This window comes from Scyliorhinus canicula, chromosome 22, assembly GCF_902713615.1.
Source record: "Scyliorhinus canicula chromosome 22, sScyCan1.1, whole genome shotgun sequence".
NCBI lineage: Eukaryota > Metazoa > Chordata > Chondrichthyes > Carcharhiniformes > Scyliorhinidae > Scyliorhinus > Scyliorhinus canicula.
The window spans coordinates 24,750,462-24,775,379 of NC_052167.1; the positions used below are offsets into that span (position 1 = coordinate 24,750,462).

The 24,918-nt window shown below is 52.8% G+C and overlaps 1 protein-coding gene across 1 annotated transcript in view; it reads right to left on the bottom strand.

Annotated features, from left to right (window-relative positions):
• Window positions 1-19,260: 19,260 nt before the first annotated feature.
• LOC119956178 (S-adenosylmethionine synthase-like) overlaps window positions 19,261-24,918 on the bottom strand; it is a 47,203-nt gene continuing 41,545 nt past the window's right edge. Inside the window, exon 9 of the mRNA XM_038783105.1 lies at window positions 19,261-19,426. Within this exon, the coding sequence (XP_038639033.1) occupies window positions 19,324-19,426 (103 nt within the window). The 3' untranslated portion in view covers window positions 19,261-19,323. The remainder of the gene's footprint in view (window positions 19,427-24,918) is intronic.

A 24,918-nucleotide genomic window follows, 5' to 3' on the forward strand; every position in this document is an offset into this window, starting at 1 on the left:
CGTTTTTACGAACGGCCAGACCAGGTGTGTTTGCCGTTCGTAAAAACAGCGTAAAGGGCTGGGACTTCGGACCATCTATCAGCTGTGAATCGCTGCCGGCCGTAAAAAAAACGGCAGCAGCGATTCGTATCGGGTCGGGCGGGGGGGGGGGGGGAGAATAGCGGGAGGGCGGGAAAAATGTCGGGAAGGCCCTCCCGCTATTCTCCGACCCGTCGTGGGGGGCGGAGAATCGCGCCCAATATCTTTAGGGTACTGTGGTAGTATGACTAGGGGTATTACGGTACCTCAGATGTGAGCTGCCATTGGTGCAGAGGACTCGCTGCCCATTGGCCCGGGTAAGTCATGTGCCTCTCAGCCGATTGGCTGAGAGGCAGGTAGCTCCACCTACAAGGTGGGATATAAGAACCTGTGTTCCCCGGCAGTCGGCCATTCTTCTGTACGTCTGCTGCCGGGCGCACATCTTGTGCATTAAAGCCTTTTGTTTTTGTATCACATCTTCGCCTCGTGTCCAATTGATGGTGCATCAGGTACTACATATAAGGCCATAAGACACGGGAGCAGAATTAGGCCATTTGGCCCATCGAGTCTGCTCCTCCATTCAATCATGGCTGAAATGTTTCTCATCCCCGTTCTCCTGCCTTCTCTCCATAACTCCACCTGTTATGGATTCACTTTTCCCACTGGCAGCACGTCCCCAGGGGTTCAAAATGCTAAACACAGAATAGGATGGGATTAACTGAAAAGTGATCTTTTTCTGTGTTGCTTATTGCAAAAGAAAAGACACCAAAACCAGAGACAGCAGTGCACAGCTTGCAATTGCCGTGATCGGCAGCACGGTAGCATAGTGGTCAGCGCAATTGCTTCACAGCTCCAGGGTCCCAGGTTCGATTCCGGCTTGGGTCACTGTCTGTGCGGAGTCTGCACGTTCTCCCCGTGTGTGCGTGGGTTTCCTCCGGATGCCCCGGTTTCCTCCCACAGTCCAAAGATGTGCAGGTTAGGTGGATTGGCCGTGCTAAAATTGCCCTTAGTGCCCAAAAAGGTTAAATGGGGATGACTGGGTTGCGGGGATGGGGTAGATACGTGGGCTTGAGTGGGTTGCTCTTTGAAGGGGCTGGTGCAGACTCGATGGGCCGAATGGCCTCCTTCTTCACTGTAAATTCTATGACATCTATGATCACCAGTACATTGGATAAAATGGCGTTGAGTCAGCCCCTCATGTCTGCTGCATTGTGGCTGAGTTCATAGGTTCAAGTCCCGCTCCACCCACTTGAATAGCTGATGCAGGCTAATGTTTCGGTGCAGTGTGAAAGTGGTGCTGCACTGTCAGGGTTGCCGTCTTTCGCATTGAACGTTGCCGGGGCCCTGGCGTGCCCTCTCACGTGGGCAGAAGACTTGCCGCCATTTCTAAGACGATCATGGCAGTTCCACCCGATGTCTTGGCTACCCAGCATGGTAGCACAGTGGTTAGCACAGTTGCTTCACAGCTCCAGAGTCCCAGGTTCGATTCCCGGCTTGGGTCACTGGCTGTGCGGAGTCTGCACGTTCTCCCCGTGTGTGCGTGGGTTTCGTCCGGGTGCTCCGGTTTCCTCCCACTGTGCAAAAATGTGCAGTTTAGGTGGATTTGCCGTGATAAATTGCCCCTTAGTGTCCAAAAATGGTTAGGTGGGGCTAGAGGGATAGGGTGGATGTGTGGGGGTAGGGTGGAGATGTGGGGGTAGGGTGGAGGTGTGGAGTCCTCTTTCCAAGGGCCGGTGCAGATTCGATGGGCCGAATGGCCTCCTTCTGCACTGTACATTCTATGACTAGAGGTTAAGTAGACATTTAAGTACCTGGAGGGAGAACTGCAGCTTGTGAATCTCAGCAGTACACTGTCCACACGATGTCTTGCCCAAGTAGCACAGTGGTTAGCACAGTTGCTTCACAGCTCCAGGGTCCCAGATTCGATTCCGGCTTGGGTCACCGTCTGTGCAGAGTCTGCACGTTCTCCCCGTGTGTGCATGGGTTTCCTCCGGGTGCTCCGGTTTCCTCCCACAGTCCAAAGATGTGCGGGTTAGGTGGATTGACCAGGATAAATTGTCCTTCGTGCCCAAAAAAAAAAGTTAGGTGGGGTTATGGGGGCCTTAGGTAGAGTGCTCTTTCCAATGGCAGGTGCAGACTTGATGGGCTGAATGGCCTCCTTCTGCACTGTAAATTCTATGATTCTATGAATAACTATTCTTCAACCAACATTAAAAATTCAGGCGGCTATTCCATTGCTGTTTGTTGGATCTTGCTGAGCGGCACGATGGCTCAGTGGTTAGCACTGCTGCTCACAGTGCCAGGGACCCGGGTTCACCTTCGACCTCGGGTGACCATGTGGAGATCGTATGTTCCCCGTGCGTCTGCTTCGGTTCCCTCCGGCTGCTCCGATTTCCTCCCACAGTCCAAAGATGTGCAGGTTAGGTGGATTGGCCGTGATCAATTGCCCTCAGTGACCAAAGGTTTGGTGAGGTTACTGGCATAGTGCGGGTATTGGATCTGTGTAGGTGGCCTTTCAAAGGGCCGGTGCCGACTCAATGGGCTGAATGGCCTCCTTCTGCACTGTGGGGGTTCTATGATTCTATGAAATAGGCGGCCATGAAAATGAAAATCTCTCATTGTCACAAGTAGGCTTCAATGAAGTTACTGGGAAAAGCCCCTAGTCGCCACATTCTGGCACCTGTTCGGGGAGGCTGGTACGGGAATTGAACCGTACTGCTGGCCTGCCTTGGTCTGCTTTAAAAGCCAGCTATTTAGCCCAGTGTGCTAAACCAGCCCCGTGTTTGCCGTGTCACAAAGCGATACACTCCGAAAGCACGTCATTGGCTGTAAAATCGTTTGGCACATCCTGATGCAGTAAAAGGCACCGTATAAACTTCTCTTTTATCTGTATAAACTTATCTGTTGCCCAATTCCAAGCTGATGCCCAGATATGGTGGAGCACTCAATATGAAGAAAGACTGGGACTGTTTTCACTCGAACAGGGATGGCCAACGTAAACTCGCCGAGCGCTTTATTGGGGCGATCAAAGAAAGGTGGGTTGACGAGTTCGTGAAAGGACATCAAATTAACACTGTCACCAGGAGAACGGAGAGAGAGATTAGGAGGAATTTCTATACGCAGAGGGATGATGGGCCTTTGACTAATCCGAGAAACAGACTCTGAGGCAAAGACTATCGCATCTCTTACCCGATATAGGATTACGGGGGGGGGGGTGGAGTCAGTTCTGGATTGCTCCAGTAAAGAGGTGGCAGGGAAAGGGTTAATCCGGCTGACGAAATCCCATGCTGCTGTTGACCTCCACAATGTGGCAATGTTAGCTTGTTCCCCATCAGCTTGATCAGGCAGGACTACGATTCTGTTCTGAGATGGTGAACCTTTGAGCTGCGAATGACCCTCACAACGTTAGCATGGCTGTAGCATGGTGCAATCACTTGTTTGATCGCAGAATTGTTACAGGCACAGAAGGAGGCCGTTCGGCTCAATGTGTGTGCACCGGCTCGCCAAACGGGCAGCAAGACCTAGTGCCATTGCCCTGCCTCATCGGCCTAACCCCTGTACATTGTTTCTATTCAAGTAATCGCCTCCATCAATACCTCGATTGAAAAGAGGAATTAATTGGCAACTGTATGTTGGTTCTTTTAGAACATGTAACACAGAAAGCTCAGAATTCAGTCCCCATCAATCAAGTGTGCTTGCTTAAACACAGCGGCGTGTACTGTATGTTTGATAAATTTATCAGTCTGTTTTCATAGAATCCCTACTGTGGAGAAGGAGGCCATTCGGCCCATCGAGCCTGCACCAGGCTTCTGAAGGAGCACCCTACCCAGGCCCACTCCCCCGCCCTATCCCCATAACTCTAAGCTTTGGACATTAAGGGGCAATTTAGCATGGCCAATCCACCTAACCTGCACATTTGTGGACTGTGGGAGGAAACCGGAGCACCCGGAGGAAACCCACGCACACACGGGGAGAAAGTGCAGACTGTGCATAGATGGGCACCCAAGGCCTGGATTCGAACCCGGGTCCCTGGCGGCGTGAGGCAGCAGTGCTAACCACCGTGCCACCCCCGTCTTTGCCTCCATATTTGTTGAACCTATTTGGAGGAATGGATGGAACTTAATTAAAACCCATCCTCGGGCACGCATGATGGTTCAAATGGCCACTTTCTGTCGGGCAATGGTGAGAGATAGAGTCAAACAGTTTTTACCGGGAGGAGACCCGATTACCAGAGGACAGGGGCTGGATTCTCCACCCCCCCGACGACGGAATCGCGGCCGGCGCCAGGGCGGAGACTCCATTTTGGAGCATGAAATCGGGACCGCCGGCGGTTCCCCGATTCTTCGGGCCCCGGTTCCTCCGATTCTCCGAGCACGCCGCTCCGCTTTCCTGAGGCCATTGCTGGAGGCCGGCCCCAGCATTCTCCGCCCCCCCCCACCCCCCCCCCCCCCACCCCCGACTGGCCGACATGGTCCTGCCGGTTGGGAAACGAGTGGGGCGGCTGCGGACTCAGTCCCCGGCAGCCCTGGTCGGGGGGGGGGGGCGATCGGAAGGAAGGGTCAGGCAATGTTTGGGCGGGTGGTCAGGGTCGAGCGTGCGGCCGATCGGGGGGGGGGGGTCTATTTTAATGGCCCAGGTCTGCGGTCTGAGTCCGCCATGTGCATGCAGGGCCTCCGACCCGGAAGTGCGGGGGCCCGTATCTGCAGCAAAAACTGCTGCTTTTATGCTGGTTCACTGTGAGCCCCCTGCAGGGTCAGGAATATGTGCCCCTTTCCCGCCAGTGCTTTCAGTTAATTAGACACAGCCATAGAGGAGAGTGGAGGCATGTTTTTACAAGTCGTGTTGCTCTGATGCGGACTGCCCAAAAACTTTGACCCGCTATTTGAAGCAGTCCCCCAGTAACTCGCAGTTGTCCGATAGCGTTTGTTATGTCTCGATCGACTGGATGACTTGCTGGCCCACCGCTACAAACTGTACGGTGGACAAATGTTTACTGTCCGCGTCTTCGATAAGCCTGTAGATTTCTGGGCTCACCCTTGAGTGGAGGACTTGCATTTTCTGTTCCTCCGTGGGGATAGTCGGGGCCGTCCTGATGTACCCGTTCAAACATGCCAGCCAATGTTTAAAAGTTGCTGCTGCATTTGCTGCATGGGGGTTGATTTGTAGACACTCTGGCTTGATGCGGAGAGCAGCCATTGTTCAATTTTGTTCATTAAATTGATGCACGATCAATTACTACTGAAGCGAGGTTGTAGTCGAATTGAAGGCTTTAATGAACAAGTAGTTACCCCGGCAGCTCTGGAATGACTGCTGTTGGTGAAACACAGACTCTCATGCTCCGCCTGCTGGGCGGAACCAGCAGGCAGTTTCTACCACTCATACTACAGTATAAGGTACATCCCACCTAGGTACCGCGATACCCCTAATATAACCTACCACAGCCGCCCAAGTCAGCTGATCTCAGACTGGCTGGAGGAAGTTGAAGGGAGAGGTTGCTTGGCATGATTTTTACTGTTTTTTCATCTGTTGTCTTATAGTTTACCCACAGTTAATGGTAATAAGTCGTTTATGGCTTTTTGCTACAAGTGTTATTGTAATAAATCAGGCCATCTGACAAGAACATTACAACTAGCAAGGAGCGATGTAGGGCATGAACCATCTCCACACTTGGCAATTAGCCTGAATCAACTCAGAACTCTCCTTTCCCACAGAACGTGAGTCTGCAGTATAGCCAATTGTTCAAAATGTTTCCAAAAACCATTTAAAGTGACTGCTGCCCATTCAGCAAGAGAGGATCCCAGACAAAGGGAGAGAATTACTAAATGAATACTTTTCGTCAGTATTCACTCAAGAAAAAGATAATATTGTGGAGGAGAATGCTGAGACCCAGGCTATTAGAATAGATGGCATTGAGGTGCGTAGGGAAGAAGTGTTGGCAATTCTGGACAAGGTGAAAATAGATAAGTCCCCGGGGCCGGATGGGATTTATCCTAGGATTCTCTGGGAAGCCAGGGAAGAGATTGCTGAGCCTTTGGCTTTGATTTTTAGGTCATCATTGGCTACAGGAATAGTGCCAGAGGACTGGAGGATAGCAAATGTGGTCCTTTTGTTCAAGAAGGGGAGTAGAGATAACCCCGGTAACTATAGGCCGGTGAGCCTAACGTCTGTGGTGGGTAAAGTCTTGGAGAGGATTATAAAAGATACGATTTATAATCATCTAGATAGGAATAATATGATTAGGGATAGTCAGCATGGTTTTGTGAAGGGTAGGTCATGCCTCACAAACCTTATCGAGTTCTTTGAGAAGGTGACTGAACAGGTAGACGAGGGTAGAGCAGTTGATGTGGTGTATATGGATTTCAGTAAAGCGTTTGATAAGGTTCCCCACGGTCGGCTATTGCAGAAAATACGGAGGCTGGGGATTGAGGGTGATTTAGAGATGTGGATCAGAAATTGGCTAGTTGAAAGAAGACAGAAAGTGGTAGTTGATGGGAAATGTTCAGAATGGAGTTCAGTTACGAGTGGCGTACCACAAGGATCTGTTCTGGGGCCGTTGCTGTTTGTCATTTTTATAAATGACCTAGAGGAGGGCGCAGAAGGATGGGTGAGTAAATTTGCAGACGACACAAAAGTCGGTGGAGTTGTAGACAGTGCGGAAGGATGTTGCAGGTTACAGAGGGACATAGATAAGCTGCAGAGCTGGGCTGAGAGGTGGCAAATGGAGTTTAATGTGGAGAAGTGTGAGGTGATTCACTTTGGAAAGAATAACAGGAATGCGGAATATTTGGCTAATGGTAAAATTCTTGGTAGTGTGGATGAGCAGAGGGATCTCGGTGTCCATGTACATAGATCCCTGAAAGTTGCCACCCAGGTTGATAGGGTTGTGAAGAAGGCCTATGGTGTGTTGGCCTTTATTGGTAGAGGGATTGAGTTCCGGAGCCATGAGGTCATGATGCAGCTGTACCAAACTCTGGTACGGCCGCATTTGGAGTATTGCGTACAGTTCTGGTCGCCTCATTATAGGAAGGACGTGGAAGCTTTGGAACGGGTGCAGAGGAGATTTACCAGGATGTTGCCTGGTATGGAGGGAAAATCTTATGAGGAAAGGCTGATGGACTTGAGGTTGTTTTCGTTAGAGAGAAGAAGGTTAAGAGGTGACTTAATAGAGGCATACAAAATGATCAGAGGGTTAGATAGGGTGGACAGCGAGAGCCTTCTCCCGCGGATGGAGGTGGCTAGCACGAGGGGACATAGCCTTAAATTGAGGGGTAATAGATATAGGACAGAGGTCAGAGGTGGGTTTTTTACGCAAAGAGTGGTGAGGCCGTGGAATGCCCTACTTGCAACAGTAGTGAACTCGCCAACATTGAGGGCATTAAAAAATTTATTGGATAAGCATATGGATGATAAGGGGATAGTGTAGGTTAGATGGCCTTTAGTTTTTTTTTTCCATGTCGGTGCAACATCGAGGGCCGAAGGGCCTGTACTGCGCTGTATCGTTCTATGTTCTAATTAAAGACGCAAGTCAATTAAATCAAAACTGGTTTTATTGCACAGAGCTTACAGCAAAATTTTAATGGCAGAGGGAAATAAACGGCAGGTTCTCCTGAAGCCTCAGGTCCCAATTGCCAGAAGCCTCTCAAAGTGGTCCCAAGCAGCTTGGAAACTGGTTTGTTTGTCGCTGAGCGCAACAGCGACACCCAACGAGTCCCCCTGGGAGCACCTTTTATTGCGCCAGCATGTGCTGAAATACAAGCCATAGCAATCGCCACCCTGACACTGCTCGCCCTAAGCAGAACTTCAATCGGATCCGAGAATCGTCCACTGCTGTTAAACAGGGAGGTATCAGAAGCCTGAGCATTATGGGATGGAGGGCCGCGGCTTTACGTTGGCAAATCGGGACGCCCGCGTGTGTGAAACCCGATGTGATAACGTCTCCCCGTCAACCCGATGTCAACACGACGGTTTCCCAGAATGCTCCAGTTGGATGGGTGAAAAAAATCGGCTGCCCGCCCACCATTTTGAAAAATTATTATTTGGTTTGTTAACCAGCCACTTGGCCCGAATGTGACACCGTCCACGGCATAATGCGGGTTGGCTTGGGCTGGCGGGCGAGAGTGGGGTGGGTGGGGGGGGGGGGGGGATCTGCTTTCTCACCATTTGGGGTGAAAAAGTGGGAAGGAAGGGAGAGGGGGGGGGGTACATCTTTTGGGGATTGCCGTGTGGGCATCGCGGGTAATCCCAACCCCACCCAGGTCTTACCCTCCCCTCTGTCTCTACACCTGGCCTCCAGAAACTGCCCCCCCTACAAACCCTTGCCCCATGTCTCCAGTGTATCCCTGGTCAACGTTCCCAGGCTGACTGGAGTCCGGGTTCTCTGGCCTCTTCAGCGTGGGGCATGTAGTTCCAGCAGTGCCCCCCTGCTGAGTTCTGGTGCCAGGGTGACCAACACTTGGGGAATAAATGAAGGGGGGGTGGTGGGTTGACTTATGAGGAAAGGTTGGGCAGGCTAGCCTTGCATCCGCTGGGGTTTCAAAGAGTTAGAGGCGACTTGATTGAAACGTATAGGCCGGGATTCTCTGGGTGTTCCCTGGCAGCGGGATTCTCCGGTTCTGCCGGCAGCGCACTCCCTCCCGTGGGATTCCCATTGACAGCGGCGGGAGCAGAGAATCCTGCCACCAGGGAATGACGCGTTGCCTCCTGCCGCCCGGAAACACGTGCCTGAAAGGCTAGAGAATGCCACCCATAGGACCTGAGGGGTTTTGATAGGGTGGATGTGGAGACGATGTTTCCTCTGAGAATCTAAACCTAGGAGTCACTGTTCAAAGATAAGGGGGTCGCTCATTTAAGACAGAAATGAAGAGAAATGTGTTCTCTCAGAGGGTGGTCAACTCTCTTCCTCAAAAGGCAGTGGAAGCAGAATCTTTGAATATCTTTAAGGTAGAGATCGATAGATTCTTGATCAACAAGGCAGTGAAAGGTTATCGGGGGTCGGCAGGTTACAACTAGATCAGCCATTGTGGTAGTATGACTAGGGGTATTACGGTACCTGGGAGTGTGAGCTGCCATTGGTGCAGAGGGCTCGCTGCCCATTGGCCCAAGTATCGTGTTCTCTGTACTCTTATTGGCCAAGAGGAAGGTAGCTCCGACTATGAGGTGGGGCAAGCCAGCCAGTGCTTAAATGCAGCTGTTGCATTCGCTGCCTGAGGGCTGAGTCGAAGGTAGTCCGGCTTGATGCGGAGCTCCATCCTTTAAAAATCTTGCTGATTAAATTGATGCACAATCAATGGACACGAAACGTAGCTGAAGTCCGAAACGAAAGGCTTTAATTAGCAAGAAGTGAGCCCGGCAGCAGACGTACAGGAAATGGCCTGGCTGCTGGGAAACACGGGTTCTTATACCCCGCCTCGTCGGCGGAGTTACCTTCCTCTTGGCCAATAGGAATACAGAGAACACGATACTTGGGCCAATGGGCAGCAAGCCCTCTGCACCAATGGCAGCTCACACTCTCAGGTACCGTAATACCCCTAGTCATACTACCGCAGCCATGATCTTGTTAAATGGCGGTGGAGGTTCGAGGGGCCGAGTGGCCCGCTCCTGCTCCTAATTTGGATGTTTATAAGGACATTTCGGCTCGGGAGCGGTGATGGGGGCGGTGCCGCAGAACCTATGAGCCTGGGGCCTGTGATTGTCCACTTGTGCCTTTGAGGTCTTGTGAGTGCTTCAGAGCGTGAGGGGGGTGACAGACTTTGCATCGGGGGGGCGGGGGGGATGACCCACACACAGGGCATCCTCAAACTCAAACCACATACCCGTCGCATGTTCGGAAGCAAAGGCCGAAATCTCCGAGCCCTGTCCGCCGTGGTAGGCACTGTGTTTGATCTCCATCCATGGGAACTGGGACCAAACAACGGTTTGGGTTAAGGCCGTGACCTGATCTTTCGATGTAGGCTCCAGTCCTCCGTCGGAACGCCTCACACGCTCCAGCATTCCAAGTTCTGAAGAAGAGCCACAAGGCCTCGTAAATTGAACTCTGATGGGCAGCGCCACCCAGCGCCACTGCAGACTGGCTGCCAACCTGGCAGAACCTCCCGGGCTGGAGAAAACAAAGTAGGAGATCGGGGGAAGACTTCCACAAAACGTAGAGGCTGTTCGCCAACTTGTTCCGAGACCTGTTTACGACCAGCACCCAGTACGACAAGGGGGGGGGGGGGGGGGGGGGGGGGGGCGCGCGGGGAAGGGACAGGACAAATCACCCAACAAGGAAGAGAAAGGGCAGAGGGAAGAGCAGGGGCTGGTGGGTGAGGGGGGGGGGGGAGGACATGAAGTCAGGGGGAGGGTAGGAGGGAGGAGAATTGCAAGGAATCAAGGGCAACACAAGAAAGAGCGACAGGCCACGCAGCGGCAACATCCGGCCACCAGGGGCTCCTTCCCTGGGGAGCACAGCCAGCTACTGCCCCCCCCCCCCCCGCATGACCGAATGGACGTACTCGGGCCCACGGCCCGGCCCAGCCAGCGCCCAACGGTAAGTTTCTCTTTTTGTGTCAGCCTCTCCTTTCTGTATCTGTCTCGATAACCTTGCGACCTCAACCTTTGAACCTTGTGTGACAGTTTTGCGCCCATAGGTTTTGCACCATTTTTTCTGTCGTGAAACGCCACCGTTCCCACGCCGGCGTGGGAACATAGCCTCAAAATCGGAGAATCCAGCCCAGTGTATCCACTATCGCTGTAGCTATTCATTTATATCCTGGGATACAACCCATCAGGTCCAGGGGACTGATCGACCTTTAGCTTCATTAGTTTCCCTAATACTTTTTCCCTTGTGACAGTTATTGTATTTATTTCCTCCCCCTTTCTGCCCCTTGATGATTTAGTATTTTTAGAATGTTATTGGTGTCTTCCACCATAAAGACTGACGATTTGGCATGGTAGCACAGTGGTTAGCGCTATTGCTTCACAGCTCCAGGGTCCCAGGTTCGATTCCCGGCTTGGGTCAACTGTCTGTGCGGAGTCTGCACGTTCTCCCCGTGTCTGCGTGGGTTTCCTCCGGGTGCTCCGGTTTCCTCCCACAGTCCAATGATGTGCGGGTGAGGTGGGTTGGCCATGCTAAAATTGCTCCTTAATGTCCAAGAAGGTTCAGTGGGTTACGGGGATAGGGTGGAGGTGTGGGCTTCAACAGGGTGCGGTGCAGACTCGATGGGCCGAATGGCCTCCTTCGGCACTTTAAATTCTAATGATTCTATCAGCTTCCAGTGACAAACTGCCGATCTTTTCCAGGGAAAGCCAGCAGAGGACAGTCCACCTTAGTGCGGCTGTAGGTAGGGAAGGGAATTAGAATGGACGTGGGAATGATAATATGCCAGGATTTGAGTATTTCATTGGTGCGAAAGAGTGAGGGATATGTGAAAAAGTGGCATTGGCCTGTCGCAGTAAAACACCAATTCCTGCATAAATGAGTGCACCAAAGCAATGGTAATGCTGGTGAAGGCTGGGGGTGGACACATAGCCATACACAGTTCCATCAGCAATTCATTGTTCTGGAAAATGGTAGCAATTACCAGATTAAAACATCCACTTGTTCAATAAGAAATACATTCGTTGAGAGCACCAATTATGATTTTTTTTTAAATAAGGGTGAGTAACATTCCTTTATTGCTCCACCTTCACCCCTTCATTATGGTTCTCCTGGGTCTCATGTTTACATTTCAGAAGGGGTGGGTCCAAAGCACCATGCTGTACCAGTGCCAGTCTCGCCCAACGTGCCAGGAGATGCATGAAAGTGGCCTCTTGGTTTTCCAACTTTTCTAAAGTCAGATCCCATCGCTTTGCGACACGTTGGTGGTCACGGCTTAAGAGCATCATGACCGGGATTCTCCGCCCCCCCCTGCCCGGGGGGGGGGGGGGGGGGGGGGGGAGATATCTGACCTTGGGGGGGGGGGGGGGGCCACGATGGCCTGGCCCGCTATCGGGGGCAACGATCGGCGGGCGGGCTGTTTCCATGGAGGGCCTTCTTTCCTCCACGCCGGGTCCCTGTAGGGCTCCGCCATATTGCCGGGGGGCTGGCACGGAGAAGGGAACCCCCGTGCATGCGTGGAAATACGCCAGCCAGTCCACGCATGCGCCAACGCGCGCCGGCCCTTTGGCGCCGGCTGGAGCGACGCCAACCCATCCGGCGCCGACCTAGCCCCCGAGAAAGTGGAGGTAATTGGAGAATTCCCCACTTCCGGCGGCCGCTGACGTCGGAGTCGGGTCATTTCCGCGTTAAGCGGAGAATCCCGGCCCATGTGTTAGCCCTACAGGCTCTTTTGGCGACGAGGTTCAAGAGGAGAGCACAAAACCTGAGTCCTCTGTTTCCATAAAGCACGGCAAGTTGGAGATTGGAAGAGTTGTTCTCCATGTGTAAAGCTTTCTGTAATTTACCCCGAGTTGATAGCTCAATCCCCAACCCACCATTCTGGGTAACACCAAGGTGAGGTCCATTGGTTTTGCTTCCTTCACCCATGGACGCTGAGGTAAATGGTCAAATCGGTGCCAGTTAAATCCCAATTTGAAGGCAGGGTTGTGCCTCGTACCCAGGGTCACGTCCACCAGAGCTCATTTTACTTGACAAAATAACAAGTGTTCCCTATACTCGGAGAAAGTAAAGGACTCAGGAAACATAGAAAATAGTAAGAGGTCTTACAACACCAGGTTAAAGTCCAACAGGTTTGTTTCAAACACTAGCTTTCGGAGCGCAGCTCCTTCCTCAGGTGAATGAAGAGGTATGTTCCAGAAACATATATGTAGACAAATTCAAAGATGCCAGACAATGCTTAGAATGTGAGCATTTGCAGGTAATTGAATCTTTACAGATCCAGAGATAGGGGGTGATCCCAGGTTAGAGAGGTGTGAATTGTCTCAAGCCAGGACAGTTGGTAGGATTTCGCAAGCCCAGGCCTGATGGTGGGGGGTGAATGTAATGCGACATAAATCCCAGGTCCCGGTTGAGGCCGCACTCATGCGTGCGGAACTTGGCTATAAGTTTCTGCTCAGCGATTCTGCGTTGTCACGCGTCCTGACGGTTACCCCTATCTCTGGATTGATAGTTACAAGGAAGCGAGGAAGGATCTAAAGAGAGAGCTAAGACAACCAAGGAGGGGACATGAGAAGTCTTTGGCAGGTAGGATCAAGGAAAACCCAAAAGCTTTCTATAGGTATGTCAGGAATAAAAGAATGACTAGGGTAAGAGTAGGGCCAGTCAAGGACAGTGGTGGGAAGTTGTGTGTGGAGGCTGAGGAGATAAGCGAGATACTAAATGAATACTTTTCGTCAGTATTCACTCAGGAAAAAGATAATATTGTGGAGGAGAATGCTGAGACCCAGGCTATTAGAATAGATGGCATTGAGGTGCGTAGGGAAGAAGTGTTGGCAATTCTGAACAAGGTGAAAATAGATAAGTCCCCGGGGCATGAAGGGATTTATCCTAGGATTCTCTGGGAAGCCAGGGAAGAGATTGCTGAGCCTTTGGCTTTGTTTTTAGGTCATCATTGGCTACAGGAATAGTGCCAGAGGACTGGAGGATAGCAAATGTGGTCCCTTTGTTCAAGAAGGGGAGTAGAGATAACCCCGGTAACTATAGGCCGGTGAGCCTAACGTCTGTGGTGGGTAAAGTCTTGGAGAGGATTATAAAAGATACGATTTATAATCATCTAGATAGGAATAATATGATTAGGAACAGTCAGCATGGTTTTGTGAAGGGTAGGTCATGCCTCACAAACCTTATCGAGTTCTTTGAGAAGGTGACTGAACAGGTAGACGAGGGTAGAGCAGTTGATGTGGTGTATATGGATTTCAGTAAAGCGTTTGATAAGGTTCCCCACGGTCGGCTATTGCAGAAAATACGGAGGCTGGGGATTGAGGGTGATTTAGAGATGTGGATCAGAAATTGGCTAGTTGAAAGAAGACAGAGAGTGGTAGTTGATGGGAAATGTTCAGAATGGAGTTCAGTTACGAGTGGCGTACCACAAGGATCTGTTCTGGGGCCGTTGCTGTTTGTCATTTTTATAAATGACCTAGAGGAGGGCGCAGAAGGATGGGTGAGTAAATTTGCAGACGACATTAAAGTCGGTGGAGTTGTAGACAGTGTGGAAGGATGTTGCAGGTTACAGAGGGACATAGATAAGCTGCAGAGCTGGGCTGAGAGGTGGCAAATGGAGTTTAATGTGGAGAAGTGTGAGGTGATTCACTTTGGAAAGAATAACAGGAATGCGGAATATTTGGCTAATGGTAAAATTCTTGGTAGTGTGGATGAGCAGAGGGATCTCGGTGTCCATGTACATAGATCCCTGAAAGTTGCCACCCAGGTTGATAGGGTTGTGAAGAAGGCCTATGGTGTGATGGCCTTTATTGGTAGAGGAATTGAGTTCCGGAGCTATGAGGTCATGTTGCAGCTGTACAAAACTCTGGTATGGCCGCATTTGGAGTATTGCGTACAGTTCTGGTCGCCTCATTATAGGAAGGACGTGGAAGCTTTGGAACGGGTGCAGAGGAGATTTACCAGGATGTTGCCTGGTATGGAGGGAAAATCTTATGAGGAAAGACTGATGGACTTGAGGTTGTTTTCGTTAGAGAGAAGAAGGTTAAGAGGTGACTTAATAGAGGCATACAAAATGATCAGAGGGATAGATAGGGTGGACAGCGAGAGCCTTCTCCCGCGGATGGAGGTGGCTAGCACAAGGGGACATAGCCTTAAATTGAGGGGTAATAGATATAGGACAGAGGTCAGAGGTGGGTTTTTTACGCAAAGAGTGGTGAGGCCGTGGAATGCCCTACCTGCAACAGTAGTGAACTCGCCAACATTGAGGGATTTAAAAGTTTATTGGATAAGCATATGGATGATAAGGGCATAGTGTAGGTTAGATGGCCTTTAGTTTTTTTCCATGTCGGTGCAACATCGAGGGCCGAAGGGCCTGTACTGCGCTGTATTGTTCTATGTTCTATTCACCTGAGGAAGGAGCAGCGCTCCGAAAGCTAGTGTTTGAAACAAACCTGTTGGACTTTAACCTGGTGTTGGAAAACTTCTTACTGTGCTCACCCCAGTCCAACGGCGGCATCTCCACATCATAGAAAATAGCAGCAGGAGTAGGCCATTCAGCCCTTCGAACCCTCTCCTCTGTTCAACACGATCATGGTTGATCCTCTATCTCAACGCCTTACTCCAGCGGTCTTCCCCATAGCCTTTGGCACCTGGAAATCTATTTATTTCCTTCTTAAAGATATTCAGTGACGTGGCCTCCACAGTTTCCTGTGGTGGAGAACTCCAAAGGTTCACCAGTCTCCTCTTCTCAGTCCTAAATGGCCTGTCCCCTATATTGAGACTCCTTGTTCTAGGTCGCTCAACCATGGAAACAACATCCCTGGTTCCAGAGCTTCTGTCCAGCTCTGTCAGAAATGTATTTGATTCCATTAGATTCCCTTAAATTCTTCTAAATTTGGGGAATACAGGCCCAGTCGACTCAATCTCTCCTCCTACCACAATCCTGTCATCTCAGGTGTGTTGAAAGGTGATGCAGCATAGGTCTGGTGTGGCCATTTTCGTGTGCTTAATGGCTTGCCCAAAACTCCCCTGTTGTCTCTTTTAGCAAGAGCCAAGACCCATTTATTGTAAATTGGTTAAATGTGTCAAGAGGAATTTGGGGTAAATGCTGGCATTCCATAATGTCATTCCAGAGCTTCCTCTGGAGTCAACAGAGGGAGTTTTTGGGCTTTGTGCTCCCTGAGGGAAGCCTTGCCTGCTGTGGGAGTATATTAGAAATTCCAGTGACCGCCTCACGCGGTGGAATGTCTGATTCCACCCTCTCAGCGGGCAAGCTTTCTGTCAGGGGGTTGAGGTTAAGTAGTTCCCCCCCCCCCACCATCCCATCGAACTGGCCCAAGTTTCGAATAAAGCATTCTGAAATTTGTTTGATTCCTGGAATTCTTTAATGGCTCATTTGGTGCCCATATTCTGTGCCATCGTGCTGGCAGCTCTGTCCAATGATGTGCTGCTGGAGTTGGTATGCTTCTTCAAGTGGCAATGGCTAGCACCAAAAGTACTCCGAGCTTCCCCTGCAATGTGTGAGACGCCAATCCCCTTGAGTGACACCAGACAACTTTAGCACACGCAGGAGATGGAGATAATAGCACTGCTGGCTCTCAGTGCCAGAGATCTGGTTCGATCCCGGGCTTGGGTGACTGTGTGGAGTTTGCACGTTCTCTCCGTGTCCACATGGGTTTCCAAAGACGTGCAGGTTAGGTGGACTGGCCGTGCTAAATTACCCTTTAGTTTCCAAAGGTTACGTTGGATCGGGTGGGGGAGTGGACCTCTTTCGGTGGGTCGATGGGCCAAATGCCTCTTTCTGCACTGAAGGGATTCTATGATAAGTCTGCTTTGCTGGGACCATTACCTGGTCTTTACTTCTGTGCAGTAGCTTAGTGGAAATTGAGCAACAGTTAACATGGCGCCGGCGGAAGGTGTAGATGGGATCACAACTTGTCACTTAAACATCATTTAAATTTTGTTTGGCAGTACATTTGAATAATTGCTGAGAAAAGAGACGCATGTTGTCGAGCCTTTTCATCTCGCAGTCGTCAGGACAAATGCAAGAATGCCAAATTTCAAACTGTCACAACAATTTATACTACAGGGGAAAAGGGGTTCTGATTGGTTGGCAAGTTGACTCTGACTGCCTGAGGCATTGCCATGGCGAAATAACGGGGAGCTCAAGGCCCCCAAACTCCTGGATATATATTTTTTAATGCACGAGGCCTGGACATATTCCTTTTGTTTGCAGGTGATAGGATGCGTATAGATGCAGATGTTTGAAGATCTAGATTTTTGTAAAGGAGACCTTTGCGCGATGGGAATGCAGTTTGGGAACAGGGGAGATACGAGTGCCTGGTTTGTGTTTGGGAAGGTTCTATGGGTACATGTCACATCACCACAAAACTGTATGCCAAGTCCATCACCCATGGCATCCAATTTCTTTGTGCATTACTGGACCTTTGAATGAAGCCACAGGTCAACCTTGGTGTCGCCGTCGTGTATAGTGTGGGAGGTCTTGATGCCTTTTAACTGGAAATATCACATTAGAAGTAAGTCAAAGTCCCACATTAATTTATTTGTGTAAAAATGCAAGTTCGTCCATAGAGAAACCGAAGAAGGAAGAAAAATCAAAAGCGATTAGAGGGATTGGGCCAGCGGGAATATAAATTAACATTAAATAAAGAACAAAATATGATGGGCAGCAGAGAGAAAGGAAGCAGCAGCAAGAACAGAATTAAAGCAGTTAACTTTGTATTTCTTGTGGATTAAGATAACAAGGAAGAACGAGCTTGCTTTCTCTGTGGCTCCTTCTATGCTCTCTAGGGGCTCCAGGTCTGTTTCACGGACAATTTCTGAAGTTGCAGTTGAGTTGCACACTGCAATCTCTCACAACCCGCAACGGGATAAGTAGCAACGCTCTGTTAAAAATAAATTTAGAGTATCCAATTCTTTTTTTTCCCAATTAAGGGGCAATTTAGCTTGGCCAATACACCAACCTATCTTTGGGTTGTGGGGGTGAGACCCAGGTCGACAGGGGGAGAATATGTAAACTTCTCACGGACAGTGATACCGGGCCGGGATCGAACCCGGGTCCTTGGAGCCGTGAGGCAGCAGTGCTAACCACTGTGCCGCAGTGCCGCCCAAACAAACAAAGTTAGTCGATGGATAAATGTTGGCTGGAACATCGAAGGACACTGCTACCCTTCATCACTGCTTCCTCACCCCCCCAACTGAGGGGATAGATGGCCCTGTCCACAAGGGTCAAAGGGTATGGCCCCCCCCCTCACTACAAGGGTCAAAGGATATGGCTCCCCCCCTTTCAGTGTTTAAGAATCAGCGGAGAGCATGTAGTCAAGTCTTCGGAGAGAGGAGCCTTAAAAGCTGCCGCCTCCTGACCCTGAGGCGGAGAGGGTTGTCACTGATCCGAGGCTGGGATTGCGAGGGGAGCAAACCAGTTAACAGTGGAACGGGTCGGCGGGGGGTGGGTGGGAGGGGGTGATTGTGTGCCCCCCACAGTCCGCGAGCTGAAAATTCCCCAAACCAGCCGGAGCAGTGGCAGCCCCCTTCGACGCCGTGACGAGTGAGACGTTTAAAGAGGAAAGCGAGGAGTAGACGAACAGGTCAGAGTATCTCATGGGAAACGGAAAGTGGGCGCATTCCGACACCATTCCTCTGTCTACTGCTTTGACGGAGTCACTGCCCAATTTGTTTTGAACTTGTCCACGTCTCTGCCCAAGTAGTAAAGTGAGAAGCATTGTTGGGAACCACGCAAATAAAGAGGAACGTTAAGGCGCTGTTCTTTGAAGAAAAAAAAAGTAGAATACCCAATTCTTTTTTTCCCCATTAAGGGTAAATTTAGCGTGGCCAATCTGCCTTCCCTGCACATCTTTGGGTTGTGGGGGGTTGTGGTGAACCACTGTGTGCACCTGTATTAGGGGATGTAAGGTAGGACCTGCACTACAGGTTCGCCGGTAGCCCCTGCCGACTGGCTCCGCCCACAAGGAGCCCTATAAATATGCGTGTCCTCCTCCTGATCAGCCATTTCGCCAGCTGCAGCAGGGAGCCACGCATCTGACTGTAATAAAGCCACAGTTGCACCGATCTGAGTCTTTCGTGCAATCGATCGTGCATCGGGGTGAGACCCACGCAAAGGGGAGAATGTGCAAACTCTACACGGACAGTGACCCGGGGCCGGGATCGAACCCGGGTCCTCGGCGGCGTGAGGCAGCAACGCTAACCGCTGCGTCACAGTGCCGCCCCCAGAGGCGCTGTTTTAAAATTTTAGGTTGGCCAATTTGTTTTCTTCCTATGGGGAAGGGGGTAGGTGGGAGAGGGGGGGGGGGGGGGGGGGGGGGGATGTGGAAGGCGGGTTTTGATCGCAAGGTTATTTGAGCATTGGCATCCTGCAAATATAAGTGGCAAATTTCATTGCGCTCTTACATGTTCCTAAGTGAGCGCATTGCAAATCCACGGCCAAGAATCAAGATGGAAACCATCAGCAAAGCTACTGCAGAAGGTCAAGGGCAAGGTCGCTTCAAACTTCTAACTTTATTGTGAATTGCATTCAGTGTTTTGGTCCGTCCTGTAGATCAGAATCCGGCAGCAGATCATTTGTCGTGGAATTCTGAGGGCGTGGTGCCCTCCACCCCCCCAACCCCCTCCCCCCCGCCCGCCCCCTCCCCAACCCCCCCCATAGTTCACTGGTGTAAACAGCAGCAGGTCTGGGACCGAGCCAGGATGTATTAGTAGCTCAGCTTCTTCACCACTTCCCAAGGGAACTCGTTCCTGCCAAAATGGCCGTAGCAGGCTGTTTTCTGGTAGATTGGTTTCTTCAAGTTCAGGTCCCTGGAAAAAGAAAGAGGTTTTTTTTTTTGTCCGACACAGAATCCCAAAACAAGCACAAATGACAACACATTAAAACAAATCGGGCGAGAGGTGCGGACGGCAGGCCGAGCTATCATCCAAGCAGAATGAACTCTCCCAAGCAGGGCATTCAACCACTCCTCAAAGTTTCAAGGCTTTCCGGCCGTGGCATACAGAGGGGCTGGTTTAGCTCACTGGGCTAAATCGCTGGCTTTTAAAGCCGACCAAGCAGGCCAGCAGCACGGTTCGATTCCCGTACCAGCCTCCCCGGACAGGCGCCGGAATGTGGCGACTAGGGGCTTTTCACAGTAACAATAAGCGATTTTCATTTTTCATTTAATTTCGTTTTCATTTCATTTCAGAGTAATTTCAGGATAATACCTATAGGCCGGTTTAGCTCAGTTGGCTGGATGGCTGTTTCGTGACGTGGAGCAAGATCCACAGCCGTGGGTTCAATTCCCGCACCGGCTGAGGTTATTCAGGAAGGCCCACCTTCTCAACCTCGACCCTTGCCTGAGATGTGGTGATCCTCAGGTTAAATCACCGCCAGTCAGCTCTCCCCCCCTCAAAGGGTCATCTGGGACCGCGGCAACTTTACTTTTACAGAATAATTCCTGTCTTTAGCGAGTTAGACCCTGTGCTTTCCTTCTCAGCTTACATGCGGCTGGATCCTCTGTCCAAACACACCCAATTTCTGGTGCGGACCACCCCCGCCGTCAGCGGTGTTCTTTATCCCGGGCAGCACCCGGGTTGCACACGTGGCTAGCACTGTGGCTTCACAGCGCCAGGGTGTCAGGTTCGATTCCCCGCTGGGTCACTGTCCGTGCGGAGTCTGCACGTTCTCCCAGTGTGTGCGTGGGTTTCCTCCGGGTGCTCCGGTTTCCTCCCACAGTCTAAAGGCGTGCAGGTTGGGTGGATTGGCCATGCTAAATTGTCCCTTAGTGTCCAAAAGGGTTAGGAGGGGTTATTGGGTTACGGAGATAGGGTGGAAGTGGGTTGGTGCAGACTCGATGGGCCAAATGGCCTCCTTCTGCACTGTATGTTCTATGAACCAGCCGATGGGGTTTCCCATTGTGGGCACCCCCACACTGATGGGAAATCCGCAGGCGTTTGTGCGTTGCCGGCGAAACGGAGGATCCGGCCCATGGCGTTGATTGTTGGAATTTTCCAAAAGTTCCTGTTCCATCATCTATGTCACTAAATATTAGATGACTCCTCAGGAACCTGCTCGATAATTTTGCTCCTCGGCAGCTCCTTTGAAAGGTTGACAAGCCCAATCTTTGTTTACTTTTCAACACCTAAACTTTGGAATCACTCACAATTCAATCCCCTCGTCCACCTCACCCACCGACCCCCTCGGAATAGGACAAAAAGCTAGAATAACCCCTTCAGTAGAAATTGACGCCAGGAATGGACTGGCATCCGGACATCTGGATTAGGAACAGGAGGAGGCCATTCGGCCCCTCGAGTCTCCTCAGCTCCGTCTTAAACGGGTGACTATTTTTAAACAGTGACCCCCTCGTTCGAGATTCTCCCACAAGGGGAAACATCCTCTCCACGTCCACCCTGTCAATACCCCTCAGGATCTTAAAGGTTTCAATCAAGTTGTCTTATTCTTCGAAACGCCAGTGGATACAGGCCCAGCCTGTGCAGCCTCTGTTGATAATATGACCCACCCATTCCAGGAATTAACCTTCTTTGAATTGTTTATAACTCATTTAATTAAATAGGGAGGCCAATACTATACATAATACCCGAGATGTGGTCTTACCAGGGCCCTGTACAACTGAAGCATAACTTCCCCACTTTTGGAATGAATCGGACAAAATGGGGCAGCACGGTAGCATGGTGGTTAGCATAAATGCTTCACAGCTCCAGGGTCCCAGGTTCGATTCCCGGCTGGGTCACTGTCTGTGCGGAGTCTGCACGTCCTCCCCGTGTGTGCGTGGGTTTCCTCCGGGTGCTCCGGTTTCCTCCCACAGTCCAAAGATGTGCGGGTTAGGTGGATTGGCCATGCTAAATTGCCCGTAGTGTCCTAAAAAGTAAGGTTAAGGGGGGGGTTGTTGGGTTACGGGTATAGGGTGGATACGTGGGTTTGAGTAGGGTGATCATGGCTCGGCACAACATCGAGGGCCGAAGGGCCTGTTCTGTGTTGTACTGTTCTATGTTCTAATTCCCCTCACAATAAATGTTCCTTAAACATGCCAAACTCTGACTTGCACTCTGCTGTTTGGCTATCCAGCTCATTGTTCTATTTGCTCTGTACCGCAACCCCACCACCCAGATGGCAACTGAACCTCCTCCCTGCATCACATGCCAGCACCCATACCGGCCGCCAAGGCCGGGTACCCTGGGCACGAAGGCCAGCAGCTACCCACCCCCTGTGCTGCGTGCGTCCGACTGTCTGACTGTGCATTTTCTCTCTCCATCCTCCTTCTGGGAGAAGGTGGCCCACAACCGCCGGGGTGGGTGGGGGGGGGGGGGGGGGGAGACTGGAGGAGGACTGCCGGGCACCTGCGGCCCCCTCACCACGGCCGAGCAGCGGGCACTGAGCCTGGATGGCGGGCCTGGAGAGAAGGCAGTCGCCGGAGCGGAGGTCGGCATCGGGCGATCGAGTGAGACCTGGCCGAGTTGCAGTTCCCCCATGGTACGTGTGTCATCACCCTCCCCAAAGCCCCCCTCAACCACCACCACCCAAACTTTCCCCCCACCCCCACACACCCCCTCCGCCATCACCATCCCCACATTCCTCTAGCACCTCGAAAACCCCTCCCCACACCACTCTGTACCACCACCCAACCCCCACTTCACACCCACCCCTCCACTACTACCAACATCACGCCCCCCCCACACCTCCTCCTCACACCCACCACCATCCCCACACCCCCACCCCACACCCCCTCCTCACACCCCCCACCACCCCCACACCACCTCCCCACACCCCCTCCTCACACCCCCCACCACCCCCACATCCCCTCCCCACACCCTCTCCTCACACCCCCTCCTCACACCCCCCACCACACCCCCTCCCCACACCCCCTCCCCAAACCCCTTCCTCACACCCCCCACCACCCCCACACCACCTCCCCACACCCCCTCCTCACACCCACCACCACCCCCACATCCCCTCCCCACACCCCCTCCTCACACCCCCCACCACCCCCACACCCCCTCCCCACATCCCCTCCTCACACCCACCACCACCCCACACCCCCTCCCCACACCCCCTCCTCACACCCACCACCACCCCACACCCCCTCCTCACACCCACCACCACCCCACACCCCCTCCCCACACCCCCTCCTCACACCTACCACCACCCACACACCACCCCCACACCTCCTCCTCACACCCACCACCACCCCCACACCCCCTCCTCACACCCACCACCACCCCCACACCCCCTCCTCACACCCACCACCACCCCCACACCCCCTCCTCACACCCACCACCACCCCACACCCCCTCCCCACACCCCCTCCCCACACCCCCTCCTCACACCCACCACCACACCCCCTCCCCACACCCCCTCCTCACACCTACCACCACCCCCACACCCCCTCCCCACACTCCCTCCTCACACCTACCACCACCCTCACACCTCCTCCCCACACCCCCTCCTCACACCCACCACCACTCCCACACAGGGTGGAGGTCGGACCCCCCCCCCCCCCGAGGGGGTAGACGGTCAGAGGATGGTCTGAGCGCAGGGACGAGCTGCCGTCCAGACAGCTTTCGGTCTTGTGGGACGGACAGTCCCATCGATTGTGGAGATGCAGTCACAGAGCCAGGGGCTACGTGCAGGGTTGTCAGCGATCTTGCGGCACCTACAGGTGTAGTTGGAGGAGCCCAACCACCTGAAGGAGCAGGAGGTGGTGCTGAGCATGTGTGTGTGCCACCCAGGCCAACACCGCACGGGTGGCGTACGCGCTGGAGGCCTTGAGGCGAAGGTATCGGCCGTGAGTCAAGGTGTCCAAGGCCAGGGGCATTCTGGGTGGGCAGTGGCCGAGGCCCAGGACAGGGCTTCCCTGTCACAGGCAGCCATGTACCAGGGCCACCTGGGCTTTGCAGCGGCACTCCAGAGCGTGGCCCGGTCACAATGGGTCATGTCTGAGGGTGTGGCCCGGACGGTGGCTGATGTGGCACAGACCCATGGTCCACTCCCTGTGCTCCATGGCCCCGAGCATTGAGACTGGTCGAGATGGCGGGACTGGCAACGCCAGGAGGCGGGAAGCCTCAGGGGTTAGCTCCACTTGCACACCTGTCCCAAGGGGGTAGCCCGGGGGGGGGGGCTATCGCGCACCCGGAGGGAGGAGGTGGTGTTGGGGCCCGTGCCAGTGACTGGAGAGGTGGCGGAACACCACAGCACCTCGGACTCCCCCTCGCCAGTCCCTGGTACATCTGATGGGCAGCGGGCAGAACAGGGCGGCATCACCTGGGAAACCCGAGCTGCGGCTGGGCCCATAGGTTGGCATGGCCGCAGCACACAGGATAGCGATAGGGGCTGGGGCGCAAACCTGGACGTGTACCTTCACCATTGCACAATAAATCCATGTTCATAACGTTTCAACCTGCCTTGGTGCTCTGTGAGAGGGGTGGGCTTGGCTGGTTGCCGAGGCGACGCTGGGAGTGGGGGGGGGGGGGCTGGGGGCGGACAATGTGGGGGGATTGGGCTAAGGACGCCCACCGCTACAGAGTCCCACCCCATCCCTCTGTGGGGCGGAGTGCGGTGGTGGTGGGGTGAGGGGATCCATGTGGCCGGTGTCACTCTGCGCAACCACGGTGGGCGGTCAGCGAGGTGCGCAGCAATATGGCAGCCGCGGCAATGGCGGTCCGTGCCTGGACGCCCCGGTCCCATGGGGGGTCGCCCTCACCCCACGACCCATCCCCTGGTCACCCCTCCCCCGCTGCCTACCCCCTCAGGCCTGGCAGGCGACCCCCCTCTCCCCTCCCCGCCGGTGGCAGGAAGCACCCCACGGCCGCGCATACCCTACCTCCTCTCTCTCTCTTCCTCATCCGATTTGAGTGCCCGATTTGTGAAACTCGCCGCCGGGATGTTCCCCCAGGTGGAGGCGGAGCATCGCAGAGGCCCCGGCCAATACCGGCTCAGACTCGCTAGTAATTTGCAAACGGTGTTTACTGCCCGTGCAGAGTGGAAAGCATTGACGCCGCTGTCGAGTCGACGGAATGTGGCATGTTGTGGACGCCTGGCGGCAGCAACGATTTTAGCCTCACAACCGATTCCCCGCCCCAATCGCCTTTACCGATTCCGGCGTTGGTTGACGGAGAATCCCGCCCCTTCTTTCTCTTCCCACATGGTGTGCCAAGGCAGACTTGCGTCTGTTTCCACGGCAAGTAATTCCTGGACCAGGTCACGAGTCTGTTGCCAGGGGCTTATAGCGTGAGGGGTGCCACCGCCATTAACCGTAGCTGACCAGGAGCCTCTCCCGCTCTTACCGCCAGCCGTGTTTGGA